This window comes from Lotus japonicus, chromosome 1 (genome assembly GCF_012489685.1).
Source record: "Lotus japonicus ecotype B-129 chromosome 1, LjGifu_v1.2".
Classification (NCBI taxonomy): Eukaryota; Viridiplantae; Streptophyta; class Magnoliopsida; order Fabales; family Fabaceae; genus Lotus; species Lotus japonicus.
The window spans coordinates 108,742,876-108,758,600 of NC_080041.1; the positions used below are offsets into that span (position 1 = coordinate 108,742,876).

At 39.5% G+C, this 15,725-nt stretch overlaps 1 protein-coding gene across 1 annotated transcript; it reads left to right on the forward strand.

Moving 5' to 3' along the window:
* The first annotated feature begins 5,209 nt into the window (after positions 1–5,209).
* Positions 5,210–15,098, forward strand: LOC130729036 (vacuolar protein-sorting-associated protein 11 homolog). Its single transcript, XM_057580653.1, has 5 exons — positions 5,210–5,639; positions 6,226–6,399; positions 6,516–6,839; positions 6,936–8,696; positions 14,169–15,098. Exons 1-5 carry the CDS (start codon positions 5,388–5,390, stop codon positions 14,556–14,558), a joined length of 2,901 nt encoding a protein of 966 aa, XP_057436636.1. The 5' UTR covers positions 5,210–5,387; the 3' UTR covers positions 14,559–15,098.
* The last annotated feature ends 627 nt before the right edge of the window (positions 15,099–15,725 follow it).

Here is a 15,725-nt window from a genome sequence, read left to right on the forward strand (position 1 = left end):
CGTGAGTTGGAAATTAATTATTTATTTAATTCTAAAATTCTGGGTCTTACAGCTCGGGTGGGTTGGGGCGGGTTGGGGCACCCCCAAATGAAGAGTTAATCAACCAGGAAAAAAAAGAGAGGAGATGTGAACGGTGAAGAAATAGAATTATTGAACAGACATTCAAACAAATACATACATGGACTAAAATCAGAGAAGAATCCATGATGAAAAAATACATAGAAGATCATCAACCAAAATAAAATACAGAGATTAACCAAATTTCATCATTGCATGTCTCAGATTTGCAATTTTGGTCCAGATCCATGACACCGTCACCGTGTTTCCACCATCTGTTCAGATCTAAGCAACAGAACCACCTGTTGCCACTTTCAGATTCACCGCTCCACAGCTTCAGATCAATCGCATGTGTGCCCACCTACACCGAACAGAGAGATGAACAAGGAGAGGAAGTGATCAAATGAGAAATAGTGGGAGGAAGTTGTGTTATGCAGATGAAGAAATGTAAAATGGAGGCTGCAGAAAATGACAGAAACCATGAGATAAAATTGGTATTTTGGAGAAGATCAATCTTGGTTCATGCTATATTGCTATGGGTGGGTGACTGGGTGTTTAGTTTTTTAAACATTTAATTGTTTTACTTCCGTTTTAAATTTTTTAAAAATAAATATTCAATGATAATTGAATGACGGATTGGAAACAAAGTTGTGCCTTTGCGTCTGACGTTGCTACTAGTCTAGGACTCTATGATATAAAGACAAGCTTGTGCTACTAGTCTTGGGACTTGGTGATAAAGACAAAAAATAAAAAGTAAACTACTTTGAATTGAATATATAAACCACAAAGCTCTAGGTAATTTTTTAATGGTGAGATATCTATCATCGGGTAGGTGCAGGTACCGACAGATTTTGAACTTCAAACCCACACCCGACCGTTCTCACCCATTTCAGACCATTTCAGCTTTTCATCTTATCCGCTGGACCGACCCGGACCGACCCATTGCTTCTTTTTTGTTGGGTTATGTCGGTTTTGGGTCGGGCCAGTATATTTTGCTCAGCCCCTACATAACACAGCGGACTTATTTCAACTCCAAAATTTAACATAATCCAAAAATAAATAAAAGAGTTCATAAAATAACTCTTAACATTCAGGCACAATACTAAACGTTTCCCCGTGTTACATAACAGAGCATGACTCCCTTAACTAAAAACATATCTAAAGACTAGCTCCGCCGACTAACCCTCGCGAGAAACTCCACTATCCTCGGTACCTGAGCGATGTCGCATAGAACATCATTCCAACAGAAGGGTGAAACTCATATCATATGGATAAGCATAATAATAAGTAATGTAAAAGCTTATCTATGTTCCACATAAATTCTTCACACTTCACTAACAAATAATAAATTATGTAATTTAATATAATCAATCAATGTCACAGCTATGACAATACTTCATACTTCATAAAATCAAGTAAGCAAATATTATTGTCTCCAATTACCACAACATCAAATCTCAAAAAATATCACAATTGTCATTAATTAACATCAACAACTCCCTAACACATATGACTCAAGTGAGACACGTGCAAATGCCTTTGGTACCAAAATTGTTATCTTTAGCGGTATCACCGCGTCCACTCCAAACAGATAACCACAAATAAAGTCCTCGCTCTAGGCTTTCAAAACCACTCCAGTTTTGGGACAAGTTACTAGCCTCCATGAGAACTAGCAAACATTGCATCTTGACAATTATGCAGTGTATTGTGAAAAACTCAACTAACATATGCATATTCATACCATCTCCAGGTCTTAATTATTTTAGCATATTCATCACCAGCTCAACAATTCAAATCATCTCCAATTTCACAAAACACACTTAATATTATCAATAAAACAACATGCAATCACAGTAACTTAACAACTTAACACATAACATCAATTCAGAAATAACATCATATAATGAACTATTATACAGATGTAAATTAAATATAATTCATATATAACAGGTTCTGCAACTATTATACAAAAACTGGATTCTTCCTAATTTTTCCCAAAAACTCGTAATCTCCCTGCACCATCCCCTCATGCGCGCGCTACCGCGCGCACCAGTACCTACATGCGCCACCTTCCTCGCGCGCAACCCTCCCCATGGCCGCGCGCCACCGCGCCTTGCGCAACACCACACGCGCGCACCACATCTTTTTTCGAAAACAACATTTGCACTTCAAAACGGTTATAAACTGTATAGCAACATAGGCGAATTTTTAAATACCTCAAATACACTCAGAAATATCCAATATTTTTATCATGGTTCCCTATACACGTTTTGTAAATCCCTGAAAATTTTCAAGTCGAAATTCAAAGTAAAAAATTCAGGAAAAATCTAACACTAACAGTACTTCATGAGAAACGAGACAGCTTAACCTATCATCACTAAAACGCATATAACTCGAGCTACAGACTTCGGAATTACGTGAAACTAGCGGAAAAAGTTTTATAACAGAAAGGGCTACAACTGTTATGAAGACTACTTCATCAAATTTGGTCATTAACACAGCTCTAAATAGGGTTCAAGAACTCATAAATTTCTGCAACCTCATGCGCGGCGCGCTACCCCCTCTCTTCCACCCACAACTCATAACCCTAAATTCAATTATCCACCTTCAGTTTAGGAGAAAATTGCATCCTAGGGTTCCTAAATCAGGTTTTCTATCATTATCCACTATCATACCAATCCAAAGAACATAAATTCAAACCTTTACCTCTTGTAGATCAACTCTAGGTTTTCTCCACTTTTCTCCTCTCCTTCTCTTCTTTCACGTGTTCTTCTGTCTGCTCCTCAAATCCTTATTTTTCTTTTCTCCTTTTTCTATTTCACTCATAACCCTAAACTAGTAGTACTAGTGGGCTCCACTCCATATATCACCTAAACCCAACAACCTTTCTAATTTAATCTTATCTCGCTCAAATACAAATTAAATAAATTACTCACTCCATATATCACATAATCACTTAATTATCTAATAAAATCACATAATTACCATATATCATAAATAATAATTAAAATACAATAGTAAATAACCTAATAACGGAAAAAATTTGTGTTACAGTTTCTGTCAGGTGAAAATAACCCAACCACCAGGTCTGCCGCCGACCGTCCAGTTGCCACGGGCTGTTCGGGTTCGGCGGTTCGCGGTTTCAGCAGGTGGGTTGGGCAGATTCAACATTCAGATTTCAGAAAAAATGAAGATTACATTGCCAGCCCATTACAAAAGAAAATCATAAAAAAAAAATGGAAGACAGATATGGATCGTGGAAGACCAGATTTGAAAGGTTGCATCTTCATGATGAGGAACCTGAGGCGGTGGTGCGGCAACCGTTGGTGTCAACATCACGAGGGTGGGACAAACTCTGGTTGCGGCAGCGTATCTTCATATGGTGGCAGCGCTGGACCTCATAGAAGGAAGGGTTGCGGCGGCGCTGGATCTCCACGGCTAGTGGTGAAGGCGCACGACGTGAGAGAAGGAGATGGTGGTGCTGTGTGGTGTGGCGTGGTGGAACACGATCAGATAGGAAGAGAAGGAGGTGGTGGTGCGGCGTTGGACAGAGAGAGAGGAAAGAAGAGGTGGCGGCTACTGGTGCTAGGGTTTGGTTGTTGAGGGTGAGTGGTCGGAACATAGTTCAGAAAACTGGACTGGTCGGTCAAACCGGTTTGATCGGGAACCGGGCCTATGTCCGGTTCGGTCACCTTATTAAACCGGGCACTCACTGAACCGAGAAAAGATCCGTTGAACCGGTTTCGATTCGGGAACCGGACCGGTCAGAACCGGCCGGTTTTTTGTTATTGTTTTTTTTTTGTCAAACAGTTTTTGGTTATTGTGAAAAATGAAAAAAAAAATGTGGGCAACTGGGTTCGAACACAGGACATTGGGGAAGCAAAAATTCCTTGGAACCACTGACACAATTGAAGTTGTGTAGTAAGAGGCAATTTTATACGTATATATCATTTATTGTATGAAGACATGTGCTAAGATACCTACAATGGCACCAATGCAATTACAAGCTTTTGCTTAATTTTTTTAACAGTTTGTAATTTTTTTTAAAGAACAATTTGTACTTCACAATAATGTATTAGACTCATAGTTTTAAGAAAATATACATAGTTATGATATAATAGTTTATATTTATGTGAATATAGAGATAAATTTAGTAATAATTATGTAAATATGTAAATGTAATATTATATTCTTTATTTTTATATGTTATAAAAAATAATTTTATCATATACTATTAAAGATGTATTCACTGTTCACAAATATAGCATATTTATGCATATTAACATATATGATGTAATATTTAAATTACCACAGTTGGACCTCGATTGGACCTCGGTTTGACCCCGGTTTCACTCCGGTTCAACCTTTAAACCTTGAACTAGTGCCTTGACTTGTTTGATGGTCGGTCCGGTTTTCAGAACATTGGTTAGGAACTTAGGGTTAAGTGAGTTTTTTTTATAACTATCTCTCTCAGAAACATATTGGGCTGGACTGTTTTTTTTATATCGTTGTTCGGTCGGGAAGAAGCCCAAACCGAAACCGTCCGGATTAGGCCGCCTGGACTCGAACCAGGCCACCCGAAAAATCGACAAATCGCCAAAAACCGCCCCGGAAGCCATTTTTTGGCAACGGGCTGGTCGGTTTTGGTCGGCCCAAATTGTTTTGGACAGCCCTTGCAAGTAGTATGTTGGTAACTAGTATATTATAACTTAAATCTCGAACAATATGATATATCTTTTAAACATTTCTAAATAAAAAGGGGTAGTGTGGTTTTGGAATCCCAATTTTGTGTGGGAAAATGCTAATTGTTATGAATAAAGCTACCGATAAAATGCAAGAACGCGTTGTCTTACCACGTGGCCTTATTTTACATTTTGAGTTTTGCTCTGTTTTTTCAATCTTCTTTTTGGGTTGTTCTAAAATGCAAAAAATATCTCTAGTTAATTTAAGAATTAGCTTAGTTTTAGTTAATTAGGGATTTTTTTTATTAGAAGAGGAAAACTACTTAATTAATGATTAAGAGTTATTTGTAATTTATATATATTTTTAATTAATAATTTAATTTAATTTAAATCAAAAAAATATTTAAAATCCATGTTAGATTCATTAAATACGTGATTTTCAGTCTTTGCCAGGACTAAAATCAAATCTCACCTATTACACAGGGACCAAAAGTTTACTTAACTGTTATTTTTCTGTTAACTAACTCTCTAGCGAAGGAAGATTGGCAGACTGTGGCGTTGGTAGGTTGCGGAGCCGGAGGATGTGAGTGCTTTGGCGACGGACGGCGTTAATATTGTCCATTGTTTCGTGGAATCCGATCGATCGTGATGTATCAGTGGAGGAAGTTCGAGTTCTTTGAGGACAAGTACGCTGCGAAATGCGTGGTTCCCGAGGATGATGATGATCATGATGTGAAGAACGAGGAGAAGAAGAAGAAGATCGAGTGCTGTTCCAGCGGCAGGGGCAAGGTGGTGACTGGTTTTGATGACGGTACCGTTTGCTTGTTCGATCGAGGACTTAAGTTCAATTACGCTTTTCAACCTCACTCATCGTCTGTTCTCTTTCTTCAGCAGCTCAAGGTTATTACCATTTTGCAGCATGCTTCTCTTGTTGATATGATCTTTTGCGTTCTCCTGTTGTTGAATTACATGTTCTGGGGAAATGGGTATGTGGATTTTGACAATTTTGTTTTGTTTGATTGCTCATTCAGTATCCTTTCATAAGAATTTGACGATGAAATGGGTCAGGAAGTGGAAATCTTTTTTGGGAATAAATTATTTCACTGCTTAACAGTTGAAATTGTTTGTTTTTGGGTAAATGGGTATGTGAGTTTGTGTCTGATTTGTTGTTGCTGCTTGTTGAGCTTCTTTTGACTGCTTCATTTAGTGTAGTTTTCCAAAATCTTATTTTTTCGTTGTTTGTATTGTATCGAAATTTGTGTAAGAATTCCAGTTCCAAGGTTTAGTTTACTTTTTATAGGCAAATGTTAGTTGTTAGTAATGTTAGTAAATTAGTCCTCCTCAGGGTTCGAACCCTGGACCCTTCACCCTATATTTAGGGGGTTGGTCAAGAACTTTTGTGGTTTAAATGCTTTCTTGGGAAGTCCAGGAAAATGCTCAGGATCTTGAGTTGAAATTGAAAGTTTTCTTTTGTTTGGTTAACCAGCAACGCAACTTTCTGGTAACTATTGGGGAAGATGAACAGCTTACTCCTCAGAATTCAGCTTTGTGCCTGAAGGTTTTTGACCTGGATAAGATGCAATCTGAAAGTTCTAGCACGGCGAGTCCTGATTGTGTTGGGATATTGCGTATATTCACTAATCAGTTTCCTGAAGCACAGGTAATGAGAATGTTATGCATACTTGTTACTCTTCATCTTGAGAGGAATGATGATAATAATAGTTTGACTATTTCAATCCCCCGTTTTCATGATTTTGGAACTATTCTATACTGCAGATTACATCTTTTTTAGTCTTAGAAGAAGTGCCGCCTATACTACTCATAGCTATTGGCTTAGACAATGGCGCTATTTATTGTATAAAAGGAGACATTGCACGGGAGCGTATCACCCGTTTTAAGCTTCAGGTGGAAAACCATTCAGACAAAACTCTTTCCTCTATCACTGGTCTTGGGTTTAAGGTGGATGGCCAATCTCTCCAGTTGTTTGCTGTTACTCCAAGTTCAGTTAGCTTGTTCTCATTGCATGATCAACCACCAAGAAGGCAAACCCTTGATCAGATTGGATGTGGTCTAAACAGTGTTGCAATGAGTGACCGCTCTGTATGCAATCTTTTTTTCCTTGTTCTCAATTTTTTTTATATTATCAAAAGCATATCTCTTTGAATGCTAAATGTTTCTATATGTTGGCATGAATAGGAGTTGATAATTGGTCGACCAGAGGCGGTATATTTTTATGAAGTCGATGGGCGTGGTCCTTGTTGGGCTTTTGAAGGAGAAAAGAAATTGCTAGGGTGGTTTCGTGGATACCTTTTGTGTGTTATTGTAGATCAAAGAACAGGAAAACATACTTTCAACATCTATGACCTGAAGAATCGTTTAATAGCCCACAGTGTGTTGGTCAAAGAAGTTTCTCATATGCTCTATGAATGGGGTAACATTATACTCATTATGACTGACAAGTCAGCTTTATGTATTGGTGAAAAAGATATGGAAAGCAAGTTAGACATGCTATTCAAGAAAAACCTATACACTGTGGCAATTAATATTGTTCAAACTCAACAAGCAGATGCTGCAGCCACTGCTGAAGTGCTTAGAAAATATGGAGATCATCTGTATAGCAAGCAAGACTATGATGAGGCAATGGCTCAGTACATACATACTATTGGTCACCTTGAACCTTCTTATGTGATTCAGAAGTTTCTGGATGCTCAAAGAATCTACAACCTCACAAATTACTTGGAAAAGCTACATGAGAAGGGTCTTGCTTCTAAAGATCACACCACACTTCTATTAAACTGTTACACCAAATTAAAAGATGTTGAAAAGTTAAATCTATTTATTAAAAGCGAAGATAGCATTGGGGAACTTAAGTTTGATGTCGAAACAGCAATCAGGGTTTGTCGCGCTGCCAATTACCATGAGCATGCAATGTATGTCGCAAAGAAGGCTGGGAGGCATGAATGGTACTTGAAGATCTTGCTTGAAGATCTTGGTAGATATGAAGAGGCCTTGGGATATATTTCTGGTCTTGAATCAAGTCAGGCAGGGATGACAATAAAGGAGTATGGTAAAACTCTAATAGAGCACATGCCAGTGGAGACAATTCAAATTCTCATAAGGCTTTGCACAGAGGATGGTGACAAAAGACCACACTCAAATGGTTTGTATGTGTCTATGTTGCCATCTCCTGTTGATTTTCTTAGCATCTTTGTCCATCATCCTCAGTCTCTTATGGAATTTCTTGAGAAATATACCAATAAGGTCAAGGACTCACCTGCTCAAGTGGAGATTAACAATACCCTTTTAGAGTTGTATATATCCAATGAATTGAACTTTCCTTCAATATCACAAGTTAATGAAGGTGGAGGTTACCTTAATGGAGCATCTTCAAAATCCATGAATTTAAGAGCGCAGCCCAATGGCTCGCTTGCAGATGACAAGAGTTCAGAAGAGGAAAAGGTCCGGTTTCAAAGGCGTGAAAAGGGACTGCGCATGCTTAAGAGTGCATGGCCTCCAGAGACGGAACATCCACTTTATGATGTTGATTTAGCTATTATATTATGTGAAATGAATGCATTCAGAGATGGGCTTATGTATTTGTATGAAAAGATGAAACTCTATAAAGAAGTGATTGCTTGCTATATGCAGTCACATGACCATGAAGGGTTAATTGCATGCTGCAAAAGATTGGGTGATTCAGTTAAAGGAGGGGATCCGTCTCTTTGGGCTGATCTACTTAAATATTTTGGCGAGCTTGGAGAAGATTGCTCCAAAGAAGTAAAAGAAGTTTTGACTTACATTGAGAGGGATGATATCTTGCCCCCCATAGTTGTCCTTCAAACTCTTTCCAGAAATCCATGCCTCACACTTTCTGTGATCAAGGATTACATTGCACGGAAACTTGAGCAGGAATCAAAGATGATCGAGGAGGACAGACATGCTATTGAGAAATATCAGGTTGAGTCTTTTGCTTTTTCTTTTCATGGTATACTGTCGGTCTTAATTTTTTTGACAGTTTATATGTTTTATCCATCATCCATTTTGTGTCCATTGCTTATAACAAATAGCCCTTTTTTATTCATTTTGTTTAGTAGTAATGTGAATCTATGAGCAATTTAGACTAAGTAAGATGCATTCCGTGCTATAAACACCAACAGCAGATGAGACAATGGTTTTTAAAACTTAAACTGTTTAACTTCAAGAACAAAGGGAAATATTGGAAGGCGTGGCTTGATCGCAAGTTTGTGGGTTGTACGTTTGACGGCGGGGACGAGGCGGCTATCTGCGGCCTGGTACATGAAATGAAGGAGTGGTGGTTTAGGTTTGTGCTATATGTTCTGGTTTAGGTCTTCGGCTTTGCTTCCTTGGGCTTTTTCTTTTTGGGTCAGGGTAGCTTTTGTTTTCTTCTCTTTATAGGGTGATTAGGTGGTTGTGTATTCTTGTGGATGGTTGGGTATTTTTGTTTTTGTTATCCCCTTTGTCCTATTCCTGAGCTTAGTCTCTTCCCTCTTTACTAATATATTTGGATTTCCAAAAAAAAAAACATTGGAAGGATGGTTGTAATATGCAGTTCAGCTTCTTTTGTTGTTTTTTTTTGTTCAAAAATGGTTCTTTAGAAACTGATGTCAGGAATCTTTATATTTCATCCTTATCCCCGATTGAAAAGTCCATTCGGAGGAATACTTGAAATGGCGATCCATAAAGTAGCGCTAGTTGATTTCTGTGTGAAGGAAGTTAATATCAATATTTTATCTAAGAATATTTTGAATATCTTAGGATATTTTAGTAGGATTGATTTCTATATTTCATTGTTTATTTTCTTATTTAATTTAGATTTGAAGGTTACTACAAGTATTAATAGATGTGTTTGTGATGAGTACTTGGAGTTAGTTAGTTAGTTAAGGGTTAGCATTTAGAGTTAGTTAGTTAGTTATGGCTTAGCCTATAAATAAGGGAGTGTGAAGAGGGTTTAGGTATCTTTGAGATCATTTGGGAATTGGGAATTAGGAGAGTGATGAGTCTCTCGAATACTCATCTGTTTCTTGTACATTTTTCTGTTGAATAATATCAGGGTTTCATCAATTGGTATCAGAGCACCGATCTAGGTGCTGTGATTGCCATCAATTCGTGAAGATGTTTCCAGAATTTGATGGAAGAGAGGCCTACGGATGGCTCATTATGGTGGAGCAACACTGTGAGGCCAAGGGAGTATCCGAAGAGGAGAAATTCTCAGGGGCAGAGAAGGCTTTGACTGGTGAAGCTTTCATGTGGTGGTTTTGCTGGAGAAGACGCAATCAGAAGGCAACATGGTGGGAATTTGTGGAGGCTCTGTTGAGGAAATTCGAACCAGAATTGGAACCGTACATGCCAGAACCAGTCCAAGATTCAGAGGAGGAAGAAATCCCTGGGAAGCAAGAAGTCTTGGAGGCAGAACGAAGAACTGTTGTGGTGGAAGCCAAACCTGAGGCCAATTCAGTGCTGTTGGCGAAATCAGAGATCAAGCCATATTCGCCGGAGAATTCTGAGATGGAAGCGTCGCGGAAAGACTCGGAGTTTGCAATGGCGGCGGAGCAAACAGCGGAGGTGTCACGGTGTCAACCGGTCACCGTGGTTGATTACATCGATTGCACGTTGACGGCGAAAGGAGAGAAGATCGACGCCGAAGGGGAAATCAAAATCAAGCGGTTACAGGAAGGTTCTTCAATGGAGAAATGGCAGATTTGCAGCATTCATGGGAGGAAGAAGGTGCAACCAATCGTTTTGCCCCAAATCAGTGATTTAGGGTTCGATTGGGAGAGACGGCCGCCGCGGAAACCGCCGGATTCATGTCTCTGCACGGCGGTAACCGCCAATCGACTGCCGGACACGTTCTTTTGCTGGACGGAGGTCTTCATTCAGACCTCTGTTCTTTGCTCTTCGATGGTTGCCATTCAACTGGAGACTAAGCCACCAGACCGCAGTGGTGGCAGCTCACACTTCATCCTTGGCGATTCTTGCAGATCGGACTTGGTGGCCAACCGTCCTCCAGCTAAGCCACCGGATTTGGCTGAGACAGCGGTGGTGGGATATTGTGGCCTCGAGTTAGTTCGCGCGGAGGAGAGTAAAGGGCGCTCGCTCATTCGCAAGTCAGTAACCGTTTCACGGCCGCCGGCGAAGCCACCGGACTTTGCAGTTATGGCGGGGGACGCTCGTTTCCGTCGTCGCTGGTTGGGTGTGGTCTTTCCGTTGTCTTCACACATACACGCGTTCACACGAAGCAGAGCAAGGCTGGCTCAGCTAGATTTTTCAGAATTGGGTCAAAGTTTGACCACAAGGCCAAAGCCCATAATGCTAAACAGAAGGAACGGGCCCAAGAGGAACTTTTCTTTCTCAATCATCTACAGACCAGTTCATTCCCTTACTCTAATGGGCCAGGCCCAACTGTTGGAGTATTTGTTTTTTGTTTGTTTAAAGAAGCTTGTGTTTTACCCCACCTTGAGGACAAGGTGGATGTTTAGGGGGGAGTATTGATGAGTACTTGGAGTTAGTTAGTTAGTTAAGGGTTAGCATTTAGAGTTAGTTAGTTAGTTATGGCTTAGCCTATAAATAAGGGAGTGTGAAGAGGGTTTAGGTATCTTTGAGATCATTTGGGAATTGGGAATTAGGAGAGTGATGAGTCTCTCGAATACTCATCTGTTTCTTGTACATTTTTCTGTTGAATAATATCAGGGTTTCATCAGTTTGACACACAACTCGGATTCCATCACATCACACGTCTCTCATTTTCCTCTTCCCTCAACATGTCATCTACAACCTAATGAGAGCATCTGTAATCTGTGCTGTGCATACCTGGAGGACCTACTGCGAATGCCAATTTTTTCCTCTAAAACCATGTTTCATCTTTGGTTTCCAATATCCCCTACCATGTCATCATTCTTGAAAATGCAGGCTCCTTTTGTGCCTGCTACCTCTACTGTCATCTAGTGACCCCTAGATCTAGGCTGCCTCCTCAAACCCGGCCAAACCAGAGTGGTAAGTGGTTTCAGCCTGTTAGAATATAATATAAAACCATTCATGTTCCCCTTACCCAACAACTTAAGCTTTGGGACATGGTATCAGAGCCTATCCTAGATTCATTTGTTGGTAGAAACCTCCCATATTTGGGCCACCCCGCCAATGTCCAGTCTTGCAAATTCCACACTTTAGATGTCCAGCCCTGGGCGTGAGGGGGGTGTTAGAAGTCTCACATTGGCTAGAGATATGACATAGATAGCCTTTATAATGGGTAGAGCAACCCTCAACTCTTGAGCTAGCTTTTGGGTTGAGTTAGGCCTCACAAATTCTAATCCAGCTCAAACCTCCCTATGCACACCTTGAGTGTTTGGACACTCTTCCAGCTCGTTCACACTTCACACCTGTGACAGTGTGCCTGCATAGCAAAGGTCCTTTCTGGCTACTGCTTGCGCTGTCTAGCTTGCATCTTGCCCGTGCTTGATATGCCCTTCTCTCGTTGGTTCAAAACCTTCCTTGGACATCTCTCCCTACAAGGCCTTTCCACCACTTGTCCCTCTCTTTTCCATTGACCATGGCCTCTAGAACCTCCCATGAACCTCCAAAGGCGGAGTCTCCTATTTTCATAAGCTAAGCTAGAGCCCCAATTTCAATTGACAAGTTTAAATTTAAAACCCTACAATGGGATCTCTGATATCAAATGCAGTTTGATCCTCTCAAATGTGAAGTCTAGCCTGTCTTGTATACAGTCCAGCCCTCCCAAATGTGTAGTCTGGCCCACCTTCGGTCTTCCCTGTTTTCAGTCTTTGATGCAATCTACGATCTTGTTAAGGAAACTAGAGAGAGTGAGAATGAGAGTGATTGATTGAATCTGAAAATGTGGTTTGTTTTTGCTTTGGCTACGAGAGCAATCATGTATAGCCTGATGAGGCTTACTGCATAAGAAGCTCCAAAGCTCTCAACCTTCAACTGGATCTAAACAGCTACTAACATATTTGTAACAACCTCTAACTAACCTCTAACCAATAACTTGATTAGCTTATTCATAAGACCCTTGGAGAACCATACCACACTAGCTGTTGTAGTTGGAGAGTCCAAGGCCTTATAAACACCACATTAGAATCCCATACTTCCAATGTGGGACACAAGTCACATGCCTTGCAATTGGGTTCCTAACACTTACTAACAGTCAACGCCAGTCCATATACAATGGAACCCAGTCTTTATAAATTTACATGAGGCATACAATCTGACTTCTAGGATACACATATCTTTCCATCTCCTGTCCTTAGTGCAGTTTGGCTCTATGTTTAGTCCATATGCAATTTTGCCTATTTTCTTGCCACTGGGTTAAAATTCTTAGTTCATTTTCTTTTAGTATGTTTTGCAATAACAAGCTTGATAGGGAGTTTTAGAATATCTGAGAAATATCTCATAATATTAATACTTTATCTTAGATAATTTTGAGTATCTTTGGTGATCTCTTAGGATTGGTTTCCTTATAATTATATTTCATGATTTATTTCCTTATTTAATTAGTATTAATAGATACTGGTGTTTTTATAAGCTCAAATGGTCACGAGGAATAGCCATGAGGTGTGCCGTGGTGGTTGCTCACCTCGTCCCTTAACCATGAGGTCAAGGGTTCGATCCTCGTCCATGAGAATGAAGCATATTTCGTGGCCAGCTATTTACCGCTTAGTGCGAGCACCCGCAGCGAGAGATTAGTCACTGCCATGGGCGGTGGATACCATTGGGTTCACCAAAAAAACGGGTCATGAGGAATGACATGAACTAGAACGCTTACCATCATGCCAAAAGCTTAAGCTGTTTCGCTTTCAGTGCAATTTTTGACATATAACACCCTCGCCAAACGCAGGCCTTTCCTATTGGGTATGGGCCACCGGGTTGAAACTGATCCACAAACCCTTTGGGCATATCGGTTTTCATAACACATGTAACATGGATTCGTTGCATGTCCCTCATTTTTCGCTTCCTGTTAAGGTTCCTAATACTCCTGGATTTCCGTGATAGTTAAATATGAACTGGAAATTGAACAGAAAAAGGAGATGTCAAAAGTTGTGTTCGAATGCCTGAGTATTGAACTAAAGAATGAAAAACACTGACTTGATATCAGAGCATTAAAAACGGAGTGATTTTGATCATTCATTATGCAACAGATATTCTTTTTCCTGTTATAATATCTGCTACAGTCAGCATTTCCATGTCATAAACACATACCATATATTTTTTGTTCACGTGAATTGAATTTTCATCACCAGTCTTAGTTTCTCTTGAAGATGAAGACTAGTGGATTGTTATGATAAATTGCAAAATACAAAAGATAATTTTGATAAGAAGCAATAGTTTCTCTTTATATAATATAATTTATTTAAGAAATATTTCTTAAATGATCATCACTGAATGATTTCTGTGCAGGAAGATACACTGGCAATGAGAAAAGAGATTCAAGATCTGAGAACAAATGCTAGAATTTTTCAGCTTAGCAAATGCACTGCATGCACTTTCACCCTTGATCTGCCTGCTGTGCACTTCATGTGCATGCACTCATTCCATTTGCGCTGTCTTGGCGATAATGAAAAAGAATGCCCTGAGTGTGCCCCTGAATATAGGTCTGTTTTAGAAATGAAGAGAAACTTAGAACAGAATTCTAAGGATCAGGACAGGTTTTTTCAGCAAGTTAAAAACTCTAAAGACGGGTTCTCTGTCATTGCCGAATATTTCGGGAAAGGGATCATCAGCAAAACAAGTGATGGGTCCACTTCTGGTCTCAGATCTGGAAGTGCATCATCCAGCAGTGGCTTCTGAAGTTCACTGTTTTGTGCCCCTTCCTCTCAGCTTTTTTCTCCATACAACACTGAACAAGCTGGGCTCTTGATATTGGATTAAATTCACTATTTTTCGGATCCCTTAACTCAGTTAACTGTGTTGTCCCGCCTCCATATCCTAGTTTCCAAGGTTCAAATTTTATATAATGTGTTGTATATTACTGAGGAATGGCCCATTCATCAAGGAAAATCCCTGAATGGTTTTGCCATTATGCCTTTTTGGGAGGATTTGAAGTTTCTGGTAGTATGGATCTGAACAGAAGAATTTCTTGACAGCCTTTCCTTGATGAAAATATTGGACAAATATTTAAGGCAAAATGGGAGGTTTATTAGGTATGAATTCAAGTGATACTTTTTTTATCTTATTTTTCATTGTGTAAAATTAAGACGGACTGAAATCATCTGATGAGTAATTTTGTTTTAAATTTTTGTGAAGATCATGGGAAATAATAACATTAAGTTATATGTCTTTTTTAGCCTGTTGCTATTGAGTTTTGTGGATTTGATATCCAATTTCTTATTTTCATCTTTTGTTATAAGTTCATTTATTTAAATCTCTAGGATTGCACTAGTGGTGAGGAGTAAGGAATTTATGCTGCAGGGAGATCAGGAGTTGAGATCTGATTGGCACCATTGTATGATGAATGGAAAAAGTCTTACAGGTTAGGAATAATGTTCTCCATGGAAAATTACACCTAGAAACGCTGAAAGCATGAGCAGATATCGCACGAAATGTGTGACACGATTTGAAGAGCTCTCCGCGAAACACTAAAGGAATAGAGGTTTCAGTTGGAATGTGTGCTGTTTTTTGCCCAAGGATCCTGAGAGATTCACGAAATTGGGGAAAAGCTGGAACATAGTGGAAATGATGACTCCATAGAATTGGGGGAAATTGGGAACGGACTGAATGCGCAGGCAGGATCCGTGAAATTAGTGAAAAGAAGAAAGGAAAAAAAAAACTAAAGGATTAAATGGGCTGCATGAGTTGGGCATGTGATGCTGGTCCATGTATTAAAAATGCAATCTCAATTGAACAGTAACCAACAGTGGTTTGGAAAATTGGGAAATATGATGTAGTAGATAGATATTAATTTGACTAGAGAAAGTGGAATATGTATTCCGGAAAATACATTTGTTGGGACTTGGG

Bases quoted from the DNA above. Each gene is read 5' to 3' on its own strand.
- LOC130729036 (XM_057580653.1), top strand. From the start codon at position 5,388: ATGTATCAGTGGAGGAAGTTCGAGTTCTTTGAGGACAAGTACGCTGCG. The intron at 5,640-6,225 runs GTTATTACCATT...TTGGTTAACCAG, and splicing joins TCTTTCTTCAGCAGCTCAAG to CAACGCAACTTTCTGGTAAC. The intron at 8,697-14,168 runs GTTGAGTCTTTT...ATTTCTGTGCAG, and splicing joins ATGCTATTGAGAAATATCAG to GAAGATACACTGGCAATGAG.